Source organism: Taudactylus pleione, unplaced genomic scaffold (genome assembly GCF_031769625.1).
Source record: "Taudactylus pleione unplaced genomic scaffold, aTauple2 ptg000092l, whole genome shotgun sequence".
Taxonomy (NCBI): Eukaryota; Metazoa; Chordata; class Amphibia; order Anura; family Myobatrachidae; genus Taudactylus; species Taudactylus pleione.
In genome coordinates, this window is record NW_028284494.1 from 16,932,231 (window position 1) to 16,950,793 (window position 18,563).

The following is an 18,563-nucleotide window of genomic DNA, read 5'->3' on the forward strand; positions in this document are numbered from 1 at the left end:
TTCATACACTGGTCGATGTACTCGATTAATCTAATAAATAGCGGACATGACGTAGGATGCGAGCGGCCAGGGGGCGTAGTTTTCCAAAAAACGACCGCATGTTTTGTACGCTCGTTCAGACCTAGAGGCGTGAACAGACCGCAAAGAGCGAACGGTTCATTTGAATAGCCACCCCTTTTTTCTGAACGAGCGAGTGCAAATAGCTTCCGGCTCTGAATCAGGCCCAGAGTCCGGAAACCTCTGTTCTAAAGTCTCTAACACACACATTAAGGGGTAAATTTACTAAGATGGGAGTTCTATTAAGAAGTGATGTTGCCCATAGCAACCAATCAGATTCCAGGTATTATCTTCTAGTATAGGTGCTAGATAAATGAGAAGTAGAATCTGGTTGCTATGGGCAACATCACTTCTTAAATAAAACTCCCATCTTAGTAAATTTACCCCTGAGGGTGGGTACACACCTGAATGATCGGCAATCGTGCCGATGTTCAGGGCGATTTGCCTTCACCCTGAACATCGCATGATTGCCAGTACATACAGCACGATTTAATGAACGACGGAATGACTACTTGTTCCGTCTGTAATATGTATGGCGCTGCAGCACGGCCAATCGCGCGATATCACATACGACCGCGGGAGGGCGCAAATCGGGCATGCACACTGCATGATATTCCCGATTTATCGTTCCAATTTGGCTAAATCGGGCTGATATCGTGCAAGTGTGCCTTAGAATACAATACAGTTTATCCTATCAGCTCCATGAAAATATATTTTCATGTGGTTCCCTTATTTTCAATCGTGTGTAAGTACCGGCAGAGACAATAATTATGTAAGTTCCAACAGAGGCATTTTTTTACAACGAAAAACAAACCCTGATTTTGCGTTTTAAAAAAAAATAAAAAATGATATTTTAATTCCTGCTGCAAAAATCTATGAAAATCTGAGATATTGACAAACCGATGTTAATTACTGTACAGTTTCCCCTTTTAGATCCAGTCTGACAAACCACCTCTCACTCCTGCCTACGAGACTTACCCACCTAATGGAAAGAAATGCCATGTCTCACCTGATAGTACCCCAGCCTCCGCATTCCCTCCTCTTACTAGAGCCTAATGTAATCCAACTACTGTTACTATTCGCACTGGAACAATCTTGCTAGGGGCGATTACTAGGCCTCATACCCCCAAAAATATTGTTTTTTATTTACACTATAACAATGGCTCTTAATACTCTCTAGCAGAATGAATGCACTGTCTACCAGCCTATCACACAGCTACAAACAGCTTGTTGGCTTGAAGACATAATATTACTGATCTGTCACTGGCTGTTAGTAATTACCCTTCTAACTCATTGATCTGCGCCTATTTTTCATCCAGCGCTGCATAAAATGGACTTTATTTCCCATTACTTTCAGTAGTTCTCTATTGAATGGTGAAATCCTCTTCTTATATTTCTTTGTAGCATTAACTATATACTGTTTCCATTGTACCTCCAGTCTCAGTCCTATGTCATAAATATGTACTATGAGGTCCACTAACGGACATTAATAGTGATATAAATTCCTCATTTTAAAATACATTTATTTGACATAGGAGTAGCCTGATTTTATGGCTGAAAGTGCATAATTGACAGCAGCCAGTACATCAGTATGTAGCCTAACATGTACTAGATAGACTGAAGAATGGTAGTTAGTGCATTGTTAGTAGGCGAGTCCTTCAGATTGTAATGGAAGCTAACAGCTTACAAAAAAGGTATGTAATTAGCATTATATCCCATGGTAAATCCTGCTCCTTATTCAGTGTTCTCCTTACACCGACAAGGAGCAGCTATTGCCTATGGGCCTGACCCAGGGATGGAGGCTAATGCCACCACAGCTGCCGCACGAAAATATGCAAATTGATGTTCCTTCTAGGGTGGCCAGGGGGGGAGGGAGGCTGTCAGTGGGGGCGTGCCTGAAAAAAGGGGCATGGTCACTAGAAAAGGGGGGAGTGCCCTTTAGATACACCCCCTTTTCATCACTGCAGGGGGCGTGTCCAGCACTCACTGAGATGCTGGGCTGCCCCCAAGCTCTCCCGTAGTGTGAACAGATGCCATGAGGGAGGAGCCATACAGCAGGAGCGAGCTGAGACAGCTCTGCAGGGTGCCAGCGCGGCGATCCCAACAGGGCGCCCGAAAAGAGGCAGGGCGCGTCTTGACTTTAAAATAAAAAAGGGGGGGGAGGGCGCAGCGCCCCTCAAAAGAACCCTAGCGGGAACGCTATGCGAATGTCACAGCCGCCTGGATTTCTATTGAGGCGCCCTGCGGAGTCTTCGCAAATCCAAGCGACTGCGTGCAAAGATGCAGCATTGGTGGCAGATCCTTCGATAGTCAGAGTTCTGTGTAACCCTATGCTCGTGTATAATGGCCGTGTGTACTGAGATGCCAGAGCCATTTTTATTGCGTACGAGATTGCAGGTGCAAGCTGAAACTCGCCCCGAAAATGGTTGCAACACGCCTGCGTTTTTGCCACCTCTCCCCCGTTACTTCCCCCAAAATCCCCCCTGACTGTCAATCACAGTGCGAATCAATAGTCGCTGCGAACGGAACGTGCCTTGGCGCATGCGCAGTGTGACTTGGGCGCTTACAACACGCTCAGTTGCCTAAATATTGGCATAGCGTTTATTTCTGAGTCAGGCCCTTTATCGATAGCTACTCTGCTCTGTCAGTGGTGTCGTTTGAAGCATAATTACCCAGTGCTACAGATAGGAAACCCTGTAACGGGCTGTCATGTAACAGATGGTTTGTCTCATTGTCCGTGGGGAAGCTGCCTCAGTGAGATGGAAATAGTAAGGCCTCAGGCACTGAGACTCTGCATTAGATCTGTGATGCATGTGTTTCCCGACCTTCACGGGTCCATTGCTGCGCGGGTGTGTTTCACCTTGTTAGAGGTGGAGATAATCTTGTTGTAGAGAGATATTTTTCACTGTATTAAACAAGTTTCTTTCAGGAGCAAAATTATAGGTGGTAATTATTCTGCCGTCTGTCCGTGCGTAACTAGTTGCTTGAATGCGCGTGGCAGGGACGTTATCGCGTTGTTCGTAGCGGGATGGAGGCAAGAAATCAGCTACAGACTTCGCACGGCTTTGAACAATTGTGCTTTTATAATCCAATTACAGATGTGCCCTTACAAATCTTAGCTGCAGTGGCCCGAAAAAGCCCCACGAGACTCTGCTAGCGCCGGGCATCTTTTTTGCAGAAAATGCATCTAAGTCGCAGTGCGATGCAACTAGAACACACCAGCAGACTGTGCTGATTAATTAGATATGTGACACTTGTATATCTGTGTGCGACTGAGTCTCTGAATCTGTATACAAAGTGCTACAATGTAGCGGCCGCAGCTTTTTTCATTCCAAATTCCGGAGTGCCTCATATACAGACTCCGGTGCAGACAGATATACTAGTGTCACATATTAAATTTAATCCACACAGTCTGCTACTGCGTCCTTATCACATCTCATTCCGACTTAAGGCACATTTTCGGAAAAAAAAAGACGCGAGACACTAGCGGAGTAGCTCGGAACCTGGCGGCACACTCACGCCAGGTAAGTCACGCTGCGTGGCGTATTGAGGCTATTACATCTGTAATTGTAGTTATTAGTGCAACGTTCTAATATTCCAGATGTGGCGCTAACCATTTTTTTTAGTATTCCCTGATCAGAACAACACAGATGATTCAGTAATTATATTTTTTTAATGTGCTTTTAATACATTTATTAACGTGTGAAAAGTGAAGGTCACAAAAAAAAAGTGGATAGATGTGATTTGAGCCCTGAGCGCTTAGATTGTGGAATAGACTCAGCGTTTGTTTACTGGTCCTTCAATAGACTGGTCTGATCATAAATATTTTTACTATTGAATATATTTACTTCGTGATATATGCACAGAACATTGCTTGGAGGAATGTCATGGGTTTTCCCTCTTATCGCCTCCTCCGTGAACAGGAGTTAATGTTGGCAATTGGCAGAGGGCTGCCTTTCCCAAGGGGTTAGGGAGATACAAGGTTAAATGTAATTAAGTGTTTGTAGCAGAAGGAGAACGCACAGCGATTTGATAGGCAATGTGGGTGGTTCCCATGGAAACAAAGGACAAGTTCAAAGAACACAGACATGTATGTTTAGCCTTCCAGAACAGATAAGGATTCATCGCCGCACATAGTTCTTATTATTCTTTATTTAGTAATACTATTTTTAATTTTATTTTTTAATTATTTAACAGGTCAATGATCCACTTCAAGGGTCATATGCTGCACTGTCCCATACCTTAAATCTTAGTAACTGTTTAAATCAAGGCAAAGCAGACCTCAATTTGTAATCTCTTATCAGCAGGCATTGTGACATACACAAGAGTTACAATCTCTAACAAGACAGACCGAGGGGTATATTTACTAAAGTGATAGTTTTTAGAAGTGGAGATGTTGCCTATAGCAACCAATCAGATTCTAGGTATTATCCTCTAGAAGGTGCTAGTTAAATGTTAAGTAGAACATATGTATGGCAACATCTCCATTTTTAAAAATTCTCCCTTTAGTAAATAACCCCGTGGCTGTAACCCCGTCACTGCTAAGGACTAGCGAGACTTGTCCTACAGACGTACATTAAACCTACTAAGGTGCCCTAGGCCAGTGTTGGCTAACCTTGACACTCCAGCTGTTGTGGAACTATATATCCCAGCATGCCCTGCCACAGTTTTAGCATGCCCTAATAGTAAAACTGTAGCAGTGCATGCTGGGTTATGTAGTTCCATAACAGCTGGAGTGTCAAGGTTAGCCAACACTGCCCTAGGCAGTGGCACTGCAGAAGATCAAATGGAGGAAAAACTTATATGTGCCTCGTGACCTAATTCAGCCCACCCCCTCACAGCCAAAATTCTGTGATCCAGTGTACAGTGCCATGGGATGGGAGTAGCGCTCTAAAAAAAAACACGCTTTGGACCTTATTCAGTCACATGGAACGATGGCGTTCGCATAGTTGAGCAATCTGTCTTGCTACTGCACGTACACAAGGATCCCTAATAAGTCCTGCGGTGCATGCGTCACACAGAGTGCACACAAAGGCGCTGTGGCGATTGAGACTCGCGGTACCAGCAATGTCTTGGAAAAGTTCTGGGCGTTCCTGGGAGATGACTAAACAGACGCACTGAGATGATCCGACTTATTGGTATGATATGGGAGTGTTGCTGAAGTGTCTCTGCGTACACAGACGCTCAGTCGCCATACACTAACGGAAAGCCTGCGACTTGCCATAGAGCTGGAAGATTAATATGAGTGTCTCTTTTTTTTGTGTCCTAATGAACGTCATCCGCTGTCGCTGCAGGTAACGCTCGGCGGGGAGTATGGCAGAGTATGAGCGCTGCTGAGGACCGTAGATTAAGGCTCGGGAGACTGACAAATGGTCACGTTTATTTAGTACAATAATAATTTACTTTGACAGCAAAGATGAATTGTTATGTGCATCTATACTGTATATCCAGTACAGTCTGCCGTAGTCATGTCCCCCATTGTTCCCCGCAAGGTAAAACAACTATGTGCATTTTGCTGTAACCTTTAGCCACCAGCATCATGGAGAAACCCCCGGCAGAGGCGCCTCAGCATGGTAAATTACGGCGCTGATACAATCTGTAGTGATGCAGTAAGCGGTTATACAGGTTGTTAGCGCACAACTATGATGAATATTTTGCCCATGGGAGCAGAAAGCCCAGTGTTCCTAAAGAGTGATGTGTATATATACCTACTGTCATTCTTCTTACAATACCGCAAATATTTTTTATTGAGTGACATAAGTGGTGTCTCCCTACTGTAAGGGTGGGGAACCTTTTATCTGCTGAGAGACATTTTGATATATATAACATTATTCGCGGGCCCGGTGCAGGCCACGCCCCCTCCGTGTGATGTCACACGGGGGCGGGGCTACAATCACCGGTTATTACAGCAATGCACAGAGCATCCTGAGGATGCTCCGGGGAGCTGTAAGGGCAGCGGTGTGACCGTCTGAAACGTCCTAAGGACGCTCCAGGCGACACTGCTGCAGGGTGCCATTCTAGGAACACTGCTAGCCAGATGAGGCTAGCAGAAAAAAAGCTCAGATGGCCAGACCAAATGATTCCAGGGGCTTTATATGGCCCCCGGCCTGAGGTTCCCCATCCCTGTCCTACTGGCTGAACTGTTGGACCTGACTTAGTAGGTGAAGCCTCGACTAACCAGGACGTATCCTCAGACTATCTCCCCTACTCTTCTACAGCTCCTAATAACTCCACTTTTCTCAAATCAGTCTGCTAGATGATAAGACGCCTATTTAAATAATGCTGTCAAAGGCTACAATTGCAAAAGAGAAATGAGTGCGTTTTCTATTACTCTTCTTACTAATATAGAAAGAACTTGTCTAACACTTTACTTACCGACTGGCTGTTTGGAGGCACTGGCAAGTGGTACGAGCGCTAAACGTGACCAATGTGAAGATGAAAAAATGTGTCATTTACTAACATTGCTCCGTCTTTGTATTTGCTTTTCCGTAGGCTGCACTTACCCTACCTCACCGCCCTCCTTTTCACTGTTCCACAATGATTCCCGTTGTGGCCGTGGTCCTGAAGTTTCTCATGCAGCTCCTGAGGTTGAAGGACTCCTGGTGTTTCCTCCCTTGGATGGTGCTGATATCTTGGACTTCTCACCATGTCCGCGATGGGATCCGTCATGGACTCTGGCTTTGCCCGTTCGGAAAGACTGCCCCGCTTCCATATTGGCTATATGTGGCGATCACCGCCTCCTTGCCGAATCTGTGTTCTCTGATCATGTACCTAACTGGAACGAGAGAAATTATGACCAAAAAGCACGGAATACACATTGATGTCTGAAGGAGGGACCGGTGTAAATTCTTATGGGTCTAGGTGGTGGATAAAAATGTACTTTTTTTTTTTTTTTTATATTATAAAATTAAATTTTGACAAGTTGCAAAGGCACCTTGGGGTTTATTCAATTACCCGCTAAGGGTGGGAGTTGTCCTTGCAACAGCGTTTCCACGTTGTTGCCGGCACCGTAGCTCGCAGCTTGGACTTGCACATTTTTACTCGCAACCCTATTGCACTGCAAATAAAAATCAGCAAATCTAGAGGTGCCATAAGTGCGGCATATAGCCACACTAGCGGTCGCCAGTACTTTGCAGTTAATTGAATTGACCCCTTTAAGGGAACTATATGGGGTACAGACCGTGTGTGTATGTATGGGTATAATAAATATATATATTCTAATTTCATGTCATATTTTGTGGAGATATATATATATATATATATAATATATATATATATATAAAATTTGGAAAATGTGTGTTTTTAGGGTTTAATAGCATATAATTGCATTATTTGTAAAGAAAATCCTATGAAGGTATATATCATTGGAAAGATGAGTTATACACAATATAATTTAGTTCACCGCAAAGCATTCTCTTTATTACATAAAAAGTTGTGGCTAAATAAAGATAGGGAGCTACCAGAATTGATAATCAAACAACTAGATAAGATGTTTTACTTTCACTAAGGGCCGTATTCAATTAGTTTCGCACTCGCGATACTTTTGCGGATGGCGCACTTTTTGCAGATTTCCTCGTGTTTTAGCCGCGGAAACCTATTGTGCGCACCCCCTCTATTCGCTGTATTAAATTCCAAAGGATGCAAAAACGCATCCCGGCGGAACTCTAACATGCAAAAACTGTTGGCAGAATTGGGGAAATCAGCCTGACACCCCCCAAAAGATGCACTAACATTGGGGATCAATGTAGATATTTCCGATTAGCCCTACTGAAGCTATTTGGGGTACTTAAGTGCTGTCAATTGCTCCAAAATAGCGGCTTTGCACAAGTGGTGAAGAATAGCATAAAGAATTTTTTTGGGGTGAAAATAAGTAGTCCTGTCAAATTTTGGGTACTTGAAAATGGGTGCAAGCATAGTTAAAAATAGGTAAAGTCAAGCTTCAAGTGCTGCAAAAAATGCACCTTCAGCAAACACCTGCAATAGAAAAACACCTCCCCCATACTATCAGACTCCCCAAAATTTCTCTTTCGCTAGTTTTTGCGTTTGTACCCCCCACTTTGTACTTTTTCAACTCTATTTTCAAAGTGCTTTTTTGGGGTGTTTCTCTTTTTTTTTTTTTTCATGCATTTGTTTTGATATAATTATCCTTTGGGGTCCTTACTAAAGGGTGCAGAGTGGTTTCCGCACCTTTGCACCCCAAAACCGCAATTCTGCACTTTTTTTCCGCCTGCTATTCAGAGGCAAAGTTTTTTCGTCGTGTACATTGTATTGACTTTCCGCACCGGCGAAAAGTAGCAAGAATTGAATACGGCAGAAACTTTCCGTCTGGCGAAATGACGTCACTCACGATACTTTATCGCGGATTCAGACTTTTTGCCTGGATTTGAATATGGCTCTAAGTTGGTAGCTGTTTTTATGCATTTTTTTTTTTTTTTTTTTTTTACTTTAAGTAAGCTGTGTAACTCATATAGGATGACAAGCAAAGTACAAAGAGTTGACTATTTTACGTGAAGAAGGTAACCAAAGGAGGCATTTCGGAACTGTGAAATAAGTATCAACAGACTCAGTCGATCCAAAGTGCCAGGACACAGACTTCAATATTTTAGATTAAATTCCAGATTTCCAAGGAAAAATCCACTTTTATCTCTCAAACAAAGACAGAAAAGATTAGAATGGGCTAAAAAGCATATTAATTGGTCAGAAGAACAATGGAACAGTGGGCCTGATTCAAAGACTGTCGCTCTGACAGAGCGATCGCTCTGAATCAGGGCCGGGCTTTTTTTTTTTTTTTTGGAGCGGCCTCTTGGCTATTGCGAGCGGCCAGGATGATGGTCAAGACCATCGCGACCATCGGGCTTGCGACGAGACCCTTGTGGTAGGGTCTCGCCCATTGCAAGCCCCAGAGAGCTTTCGGCTCTAACAGAGCCAGAAGCTCTCCACTGACATCACTTGTGATGTCAGTGGGGCCGCCCCCAAGCGGCAGGTGTTCTCATGGGAACTGCTCACGTTTGGGCAGCCACCCCCCTGACCCGCCCACCAAACAGGGCGAGCTGTCACTCAACATCGACAGCTCGCCCTCTTTGGTGCGAGACCCAGAGCAACTGAGTGCCCGTCGCTAGCCGGGTCTCGCGCATGCACACGATGGAGCCGGCCCAGTGTCGTCTGGAGTGATGAAACCAGAATATCCATATTTGGTTGGTAGTGATGGAATGAAATATGTCCGCAGAAGAATTTGAGAAGATTTGCTACCTGAGTGCACAACACCTACTGTGAAGCATCCAGTTAGTGTTATGCTGTGGGGATGTATGATAGCAAAAGGTGTGGGATGAATTTGTGTGATCAATGACACTTTAAATAGCAGCAAATACATCAGTGTCCTGCAGTGGGGGAGTGGGGGTCAGTTGGGGTGAACACACACTACTGCTCCCCAATAGCAGAGCAGCAGGTAAATAGATGGAAAGGGGGGATCTGAGAGGCTCCACCCCTTCTTTCCTAGGCTCCACCCCCTTTCCTGACGTGGACGCAAGGGTCCTGACCCACTGCCCACCAACGTTGGGAGGTATGTAATTGCAGCAAAAGGCTTCCAAACACAGTACTAATGGATATTGTGCAAAATTAAGAAATGTTCTTTCCCACAGTTCAGTACATATAACTGTTTTCAGAATGTAAAATGTTGTTATAAAATTCATTGTATTATGCCTCATTATGTTCTAAATGAAATTGCAATCGTAGTGATGTATGTTTTTTGGTATAATACTAAAATATATTAGTGCTATAAACTGTTAAACTTCAAGAATGCACATTTTCCAAAAGGTTTCCACAATTTGGCCACTAGTGTGTGTGTGTGTGTGTGTGTGTGTGTGTGTGTGTGTGTGTGTATGATATATTTATTAGAGAGAGGTATTTTAATGCTCATTAAGTCTAAATTTAAATCTAAATTGCAGCTATACTTTTGTTGCTAATAGTATATTTATTTTTACATTTGAATAGAAATGCACATCTCTCTATAACATGACATCTGTATGTAGCAGATGTGGGATGTAGTCTCCGAGCAGGCTGTATCATTCACTTACATGGGAGAATATACATGGGTCATTTCTGTGGTCTGTGTAAGGGTGTACTATGGTGCCAGTAACACAGACCACTTATATGCTTTTTACACCCCTAGATGACGAAGTTTGTGATGGAATCTTTCACAAGATCTTCTTCTGTTTAATCGGAGCAGAAATAAAACCTGCCTAAGTCTATAGCAGATATAGGTCCACAGAGCATAAATCCTGGGCCCGGTCTTTTCTTTCCTCCAAGGCTCTATAAAACCCTTAAATGCCACCCACAGCCCTGTTTCTGTTTACATGCCTGTCACCATGGCATCCCCAAGGCAGTTGGCATCATCACATCACTACCCTGATGGTGTGTGCCAGTGCTCTGGTCCTTTCCGCCCTCATACACTGATCACATATATACAGGGACAATCAGGTGTGATGATTGAGGTCTCTGCACAATGTTTCATGTGTTTCTTTTAGTCTGATTTCTCCCAGGACATCTCTGGCTGTTATATGGCTCTGTAATAACTTGCAGCCATGAAAAGCATTTTTTGAGGGGTACCTAGAGTTAAGGAGGTCATTCAGTTCTGTCCAGCCGGCAGCCCTCTAAGGCTTTGTTCATGGCCATCACCGAGAACAGCTGTTAGACTCTATATTATATGTCAGATTTATTTTTTTAATATAGTATTCCATTCACACGGACACTGCTGTAACACATATGTCTATTTCTGTAAATAGGTAGACTACAGCGCACTATATAATACATGATCATTCTAGAGTGCAGCAAACGCACAGAGCTGAACCAAGCAAGTTGTTATTTAGTGACTGACTCTCCCCCCACCCCCACCCCCTCCAATTCTACACCCAAATGTTATGTTCACTTCAGGAGTGACCTTTGTATATCATGACATCACGACACTGGCTTACACAGCATTTTATATAGTGCCTCCATATCACGCAGTGCTTTATAGAGAAGATGTACGTAATCAGTCCCTGCCCCAGGGAAGCTTAGTGTGTTTTCCCTATTACCCAGACACACTAGGGTGTTTGGATTGTGGGAGGGAACTGGAGCACTAAGAGTAAATCCACGCAAGCACGGAGTGAACATACAAACTCCACACATAAAGGGCCCTGTTTGAAACTGAAAGCTTGAATTGAACCCATGGCCCCAGTGCTGTGAGATAGCAATGCTGTTCCATTATGGTATGTTATACCTCCCAACATTTCTGATTTTGGGACCAGTATGTTTCAAGACCCATCCTGGCCAGACCAAACCATGTGTCTCAATTATGATTCCCCCCCCCCGTAAATTGGGAATCCTCACTGCTGTTTGGCTGTGAGCATTGGTTATTGTCCTGCTTAATTAAGGGAGTGATTACTGGATATTATTTTACCAAAGCTCAACATCTTGTATAGAGGGTTTAGCAAAGTAGATATGGTAAGAGCCTCAGGTGCGTTTCATGGATTTAGTGTGCCCCCCTTCCCCCAATAATTTATTAAATATATATTGTGATACTGGTATTGAGTGGTTCCACTAGTAAAAAATAATAATAAAGTATAAATAAAATTCACAGATAATATTGTATATATAACTTAATGTTTTAGTGTTTTTCTTACATAAATGTAAATAATGAAATTTTATTCTATTTAAACACTGCTGCAATAAAAAAAATATATTCTCACTTTTGTTTTGGTAACGCCATCAGATGAAGGTGTCGCCATAATGCAAATATACAGATAACTCTGCTCGGCTCGTACACATTGTGAGGTATAATATATGATGTGTATTTATTTATTTTTTAATGTGAAATACAATGTAATTGAACTTTGCAATCTTTCATTATATAAAATAAAATGGATCAGTGTGATGATTTTTGTGCTACTCCTGATTATTCTGACGTTATTGTTTGAATGCAGTACCTTCTTCTAGCCTGCAGGTGTCACAATAACAATTGCTGCCTATAGTAAGCATTGGACCAAATATGAGATCTTTCCATATACTATAGTGGAAACTTTAATCTACTCGATGTAAAATGTATAATTGTGCACATGTATTGACAAATGTGACCATGCCTTGCAAAGCATTTGCAGTGCCTTTTTTGTTTTTTTTAATCCCTAATCTATAATGAGAATGGATTAAACAAAGTATGGTTACGGTAAATTTACAAAAATAAAATTGTTATTGATCCATAGAGTGGAAGTCGGTGTATGTTTGTAAATCTTGATTAAGTTCCAGCACTTTAATATTTCTCATGTTCCTTTACAATTGCGTTAGATGCTATGGTGAGATAGAATTCACACTCTGGCCAATTACAGGTAGTATGACACTTCATATAAAGCATTTCCTTGTACAATTTACTACAATCTGATGAAGTGGGCTGTGACTGGCGAAACGCAGCATGTACTTAAGAATATGGAAACTTTCAAATGCTTTATATGAAGTGTCGTGCTTTTAATTAGAGAAATAAATAAATGTTTTAAACTTCTGTGGCATGGTTGGAAAATATTATTACTACAAAAATTTGACACTTTTTTTCTTTTTTTTTGTTACTACAAAGAGATTCTGTCTATCTTCAAAAAAAAAAAAAAGATACATTCCTTCACAGTTTACCTGCGCCATATGGCCCTTACACGGGACGATCAGATAACAATCAGATATCGTTGTCTAATCGTCCTGCATGTGCTGAATGTTCAATATCGAACAACATGCACCAACCCCCAAACGACTTAACGACCCGTGATCAACAATCGTGGGTCCCTATAGTAAACTGGCTTACCTGGTCGATATATCGACCTGGTCAGCCTGCATGGGCGATGGTCGATATCGACCATCCGTGCCTGCGCATCGATGGTCGTTGGAGGGGGCTAAAAAAGGGACGATATAAACGATCAAACTATATCGTTATAGTTTATATCGTCCTTTTTATCTGACCGTGTGTGCACCATAAGTAAAACCACATTCTTGCTATTTCCACCCCAGAGGGTTATTGGACTCCCCTTTATCTCTTGCAGGCTGCAAACTTTATTGGTGGCCTCTATATTGAGGAGCGCTGCGGATCCCATATTTCAATATTACTGTATTGCCTAAGCCAACTTGGAATAAAAACATTGAAGGCACTAATGCTGGCCCACCATGATCCTCAGTTTTTATAAAGTATTGTATGCTAATGTACCATTTACTATACCAGTCGTCACATATTAATTAAAAAATACACACAGCATTCTGGCTAAGCTATACCCGGTCAGCTTTCAGCTGGTGGTTTAATGCAGCTCAGACTGGGAATTAAATATAATTGTCATTTATAAAGCCATTCTGCAGATCTACCAATTTGTTATACATTCGACCATGCCCTGATCTATTCAGACCAATTTCCCAGTAATACCATTCCAATGAACCGCACCCATTTTGACCTTACTGAATTTGAGACTGTATCGTGAAAAGTGAGTGGGGTGATGCAGATCTGGCTCCTAGATATTAAAATGGAATTAAGGCAAATTGTTCTTAATAAATGTGGCATAAAAGGGTGCAGTTTGCAATGGAAACACTACGTCTTATAATTAAATATTGTGTAGTTTAATTACCTGATTTTAAACCTTAATTAAAGAAAAAAACTAAATGAAAACCTTTTTATTTTTTTATCTGTAGACTCGTCTTTCCATGGAAGCCATATTTGTTCTGAGGTTATAAAAAAAAAACTGACATATGGATCATTCAAAACTGAAGAATGGGAGGTGGAAATCACATAACTCTGCCATTAGGTTTACAAAATTGTGCCTGATGCACTTATAGCTGGGGAAAAAAATTTGCTGCTTGGTCTAGATCATTGTACATTACATTTTAAAAAGCAACTGCTATGCAATAAGGCAGGGCTTAACAAATACCGGGCACCAGGTCGCCAAGGCGATTAAGATTTCAGCCCGGATGACTAGAGTTTGCTGTTGTCTGCTCTATAGTTTGATTCCGATTGGCTCAGTCTAGACCCTGTGAGTGATGAGAGGTAGGCTTCCACTCTGCGTGTAGCAATAGACAGTCATAATGAAGGAGGACCCACCCCCCCGTTTCTGCATTGGTGGAGGAAGTTTGAGAGCGCTCCTTTTCTGCCTTGACTGACCAGTTTCAAATCTCCCGTTGCTCAGCTCAACTCCGCCAAACTCCCGGTATCATGGTTGCCTGCTCCCAGCTGTCACTGAAGAGGAGATCCTGTTGCTTGGTCTGACAGATCACGCTGCAAAGGCAATCACAGTCCACAGCTGGTAAGCCGCCAGGAGATGTACTACACAGCCTACGTAGTCAGGTAAATTGCCTGTGTTAGGGAGGGCAGAGCCGTGGGTCCTGGCCTGATTATGTAGCTTAATTGCTAGTGCCTTTAGTTTGCACTCTTGTTTCTGGTATCATCAGAGATGTCCTCGTTGGAAGAAGTCAGAGGTTTGTACAAGCAGTTCTGGTACAACTGAAAGCCCACAGGCTTAGGACCTGGTGGTGTTCGTTCTATGCCAAGATGTTGTGTCTAGCGACCAATGTGTATAGATTACACACCGTGTGGAATGGAGTGCTCTAATATTCCTTTCAGCCATTAAGAAACCAAACCTTGCTTCCCTATTTTACTTCATTTTAACATTTTTCTCCTAAAATATTAATGATTGGATTTGCTACTATGTGGCAGAACTGAATTGAAGACATCACTGTATGGTATACTATAAATTAGGGTGCACTAAAGTGTGGCATAATATGAATTAGGGGGCCAGGGAGGAGCATGTTGCAGGGTCTCATTGGCATTGAAATGTCCTGTGGGGATGTCTGAGGAGTATTGAAGAGGAATGTGTGTTGGTTAATACAAGTTTTCAGATTTTGGTTGGGAACGATGGTTTGGCTCCTAAATGTTTAAGATGGCTCCTACATTTTAGAAAAAAACTTTTCGACCTCTGCAATAAGAACCTTCCATGTAAGGCCACGCACCCTTCTTATACAGAGTGCTGGGATCTTCCTGGTGAAATAGTTTGGAGGGACTCACTGAAATGTGTTTGGGGGGGGTAATCTTATAGCACAGTGGTAACCATTGATTGATGGGGTGATATAGCTTTCTCTAGTTAGTAAATAAGGTCCTATATGGATATTATCTAGATTGCAGGCTCTCAAGCTCTGTCCTCAGGACCCCATACAGCGCATGTTTTCCAGGTCTTCATAGAATCACAAGTGAAATAAGTAGCTCCACCTTTTAAAATGTGTCTGTAAGTAATGAATACACCTGTGCACCTGCTGGAAAATGTGAACTGTGTGAAGTCCTGAGGACCGAGTTTGAGAACCTCTGATCTAAACCATATCCCAACGCTAACCCCCAAACCACTTCCTTTAACGCAGTGGTCCTCAGGACCCCTTACAGTTCACATTTTACAGGTACCCAGCAGGTGAACAGGTGTATTTATGACTCACTGACACATTTTAAAAGATCCACAGGTGGAGCTAATTATTTCACTTGTGATTCTGTGAGGAGACCTAGAAAACATGCACTGTTTGGTGTCCTGAGGACCGAGTTTGAGAACCTGTGCTTTAATGCATAAAATCTCCCCTAGTTCTAGCAAAATGCTTCTTTGGTCTGTAAACAAGGATTACGTAGCACTGTTTTGTTTTTTAAAGTGTGTATTAACCATGTCATCATGCTGCTCCACCAACATTATTCACCTTGCATATGTAAGAGAGCAATGTGGGGCATCCTCATCCACGCTGCTTACTTAAATTCTGCTCTACCTTGTCTGTGAGCTAGGATGTGTGCTGCAGCTGCATACTATATTTTGGGTCTATCCAGGACAGATGCTGAAGTGATATTCTGCTGCCTGCCTGGCGATACTGGTTTGCAGTGGTTAGAGTAGTCTGGCAGCTTTCCCAGGCCAGTTCTGGTGCATGTAGACATGGGTGACTCGGGCTTGCAGGCTCACGCGTGCACTGTGGAAATGAAAGCCCTAAGTAAATAAATAGTATTTTTTTTCACTCAATGTCTCCTGCTATCACTGTGAGCCTTGTTTAAAAGGCAGATGTTTTCTGCAGAGAATGCTGGAAAATCTCATAGCAAGGTGTTGGCTAATGACAGAAGATCGTAGCCCAATATTAATCACCAAGGAGCACTGTCCTGTGTTTTTGTAAATGTGCTCATTGATTTTGTTAGCAGATAACATCATATATAGAAGGTCATACTTGACTACTCTCATGGAACGGCCGAGAGGCTCCCGAAAATCAGGTGGCACTCCCAACCTCCTGGAAAAGCAAGCAAGTCTCTTGGCTGGCACCCTAGCCCTGGACACCCCACACTCCCTACAAACACCCCCGCTATGCCGACCAGAATGTTGACAAATATGGAGAAGATATAAAGTACAGCCACTTAGTAGCCATGCTCCCGTGCAGCTTACCTGACATACAGTGCACTGATAAATTCTCTGGAAACAAGACCTGAAGCAAAGCTCACACTAGAATTTGTAAAAAACAGACTCATAGATTAATATCGGCGCATAATAGGATAACATGGAGAATGACACAAAAAAAGCCCTTAAAGTTACAGATACCCAGTTGCATAATAAGGAAACGACCATGTTTTAGATGTAGGAAAATTGGCCATTTAAAGAAAAACTGCTCAATATGGAAAGCAGAACAGCAGAAGCTATCTTTGAAAGGGTCCAAGCAGAAAAGTAACACTACACTCACAGACATATGTACATGCAAGTGCAGTGGAACTTTTAAAGCGACAGTAACTCTTCTGACCAATAGCTGGTATATAGATTCAGGAGCAACAAGTCGCATGACAAGTGACCTGAGATTTCTTGACATGAATCCTAAAGAAGCAATCTATTCTCACAGATGGTACCAATATCACTGCAGAAGGTATAGGGCATGGTCTGCTGATAAGCTCCTATGGAAACAGCAGTAATTTCCTAATACCAGTAAAATATGTATTATATGTTCCCAGATTGGAAATAGGACTATTGTCTGTAAGGTGCTTGGCAGCTAAAGGACTTCCTGTCAAATTCCAGGATGACATGCATTATCCAGAATGGAAGACCAGTATTAGCCAAAGCAGAAGAACACCACTTGTATTGTCTTGACACTGCAAAACAACAGGTGAGATTAAAGACACACAGACACACTGTATTCCTGTGTAGTTCAGACGACTAGAGCACAGACAGACAGCATTAAAGAACTGTAAAAGAGAGACCTAACAAACAAAGTGAGAGCATAGTATTGAGACCACTTGCATACACTGTAAATTTTATCGCCCAATGAAAGTGCGCACACTAGAAGGTAACGGCTATATAGTGACTTACACTGAAGACTACTGCAGATACACAGTCACTTATCTGATTCAAAACGAAGATGAAGTACTGGGCAAGTTACAGGATTATGTAACAATAGCTAGAAATATATTTCAAAGAAATCCACTTGCATTCCCTAGCGACAATGGAGTTGAAATCACAGGACACAAAGTAGAACACTTCCTAAGACAACGCTGCATAGAGCACAGGAGGCGGTCATAATACCGACCGAGGGGATTCCGGCGCTCAGAATGCCGGCGCCAGAATCCCGACACCTGTCAAAATCCCGAAGGTAAGTAGTGGGGATTCGGGGAGGGTTAGGGATGGGTACTAGGGGGAATTGGGTTTAGGGTGCAAGGAGGGGGAGGTTAATATAGGCACTAGGGGGTAGGTTAGGTTTAGGCACCAGGAAGGTGTTTTGACAGTAACTTGTCATGTGACTTTTGCCTGCTGGGATCCTAAGTGCCGTACCCAACCCTAGAGCACCCCAAGGCAGTACCCTACACACCAGAACAGAATAGAGTAGCCGAAAGAAATAACAGAACTCTGACTGATATGATCAGATGTATGTTAACAGATTCAGGATTATCTGAAGAAATATTGGGGTGAAGCCGCAATGAGAGACACTTATTTACAGATCAGACTATTCTCCTGAACAGAGGAGCAAGCTCTGTATGACTTATGGCATGGCAAGAAACCCAGTATGAAACATATCAGAGTTTTCGGATGTAAAGCACGTGTCTACATTCCTGCAGAAAGACGCAGTAAACGGCAGAACCGAGCAGTGGAAGGGATTCTAATTGGGTACCGCAAATGTTACAGAATCCTAAATCCAAAAATAGAAGTAACTAGAAGCAATAGTGTGACATTTGCTGAGGAACTGAGAAATTAAGTGATGATCCCAGCATATCTGGATGAAGAGGAGAACACTAACTCCAAAGACACCAGCAAGACAGCCACTGAACAAGAGATTGAAATCAGCTGCAATTCAGATACTGGAGAGACACAGGGGTGCACGGCAGATGAAGTAAGGGGCTCAACCAGAGAAAACAAAGGTAAAGCTCCCTACACACTGGCAGATATATTGGGCGATCAATTGGCCAATATATAGTGTGCCCGTTGACCAGTGTGTACCGGTGATATGTCTGTGAACAATGTCATCCA

The 18,563-nt window shown here is 42.7% G+C and overlaps 1 protein-coding gene across 1 annotated transcript in view; it reads left to right on the top strand.

Moving 5' to 3' along the window:
• TMEM267 (transmembrane protein 267) overlaps window positions 1-12,280 on the top strand; it is a 28,131-nt gene extending 15,851 nt beyond the window's left edge. Inside the window, exon 3 of the mRNA XM_088469436.1 lies at window positions 6,550-12,280. Coding sequence (XP_088325562.1) covers window positions 6,550-6,885 — 336 coding nt within the window. The 3' untranslated portion in view covers window positions 6,886-12,280. The remainder of the gene's footprint in view (window positions 1-6,549) is intronic.
• Window positions 12,281-18,563: the final 6,283 nt, after the last annotated feature.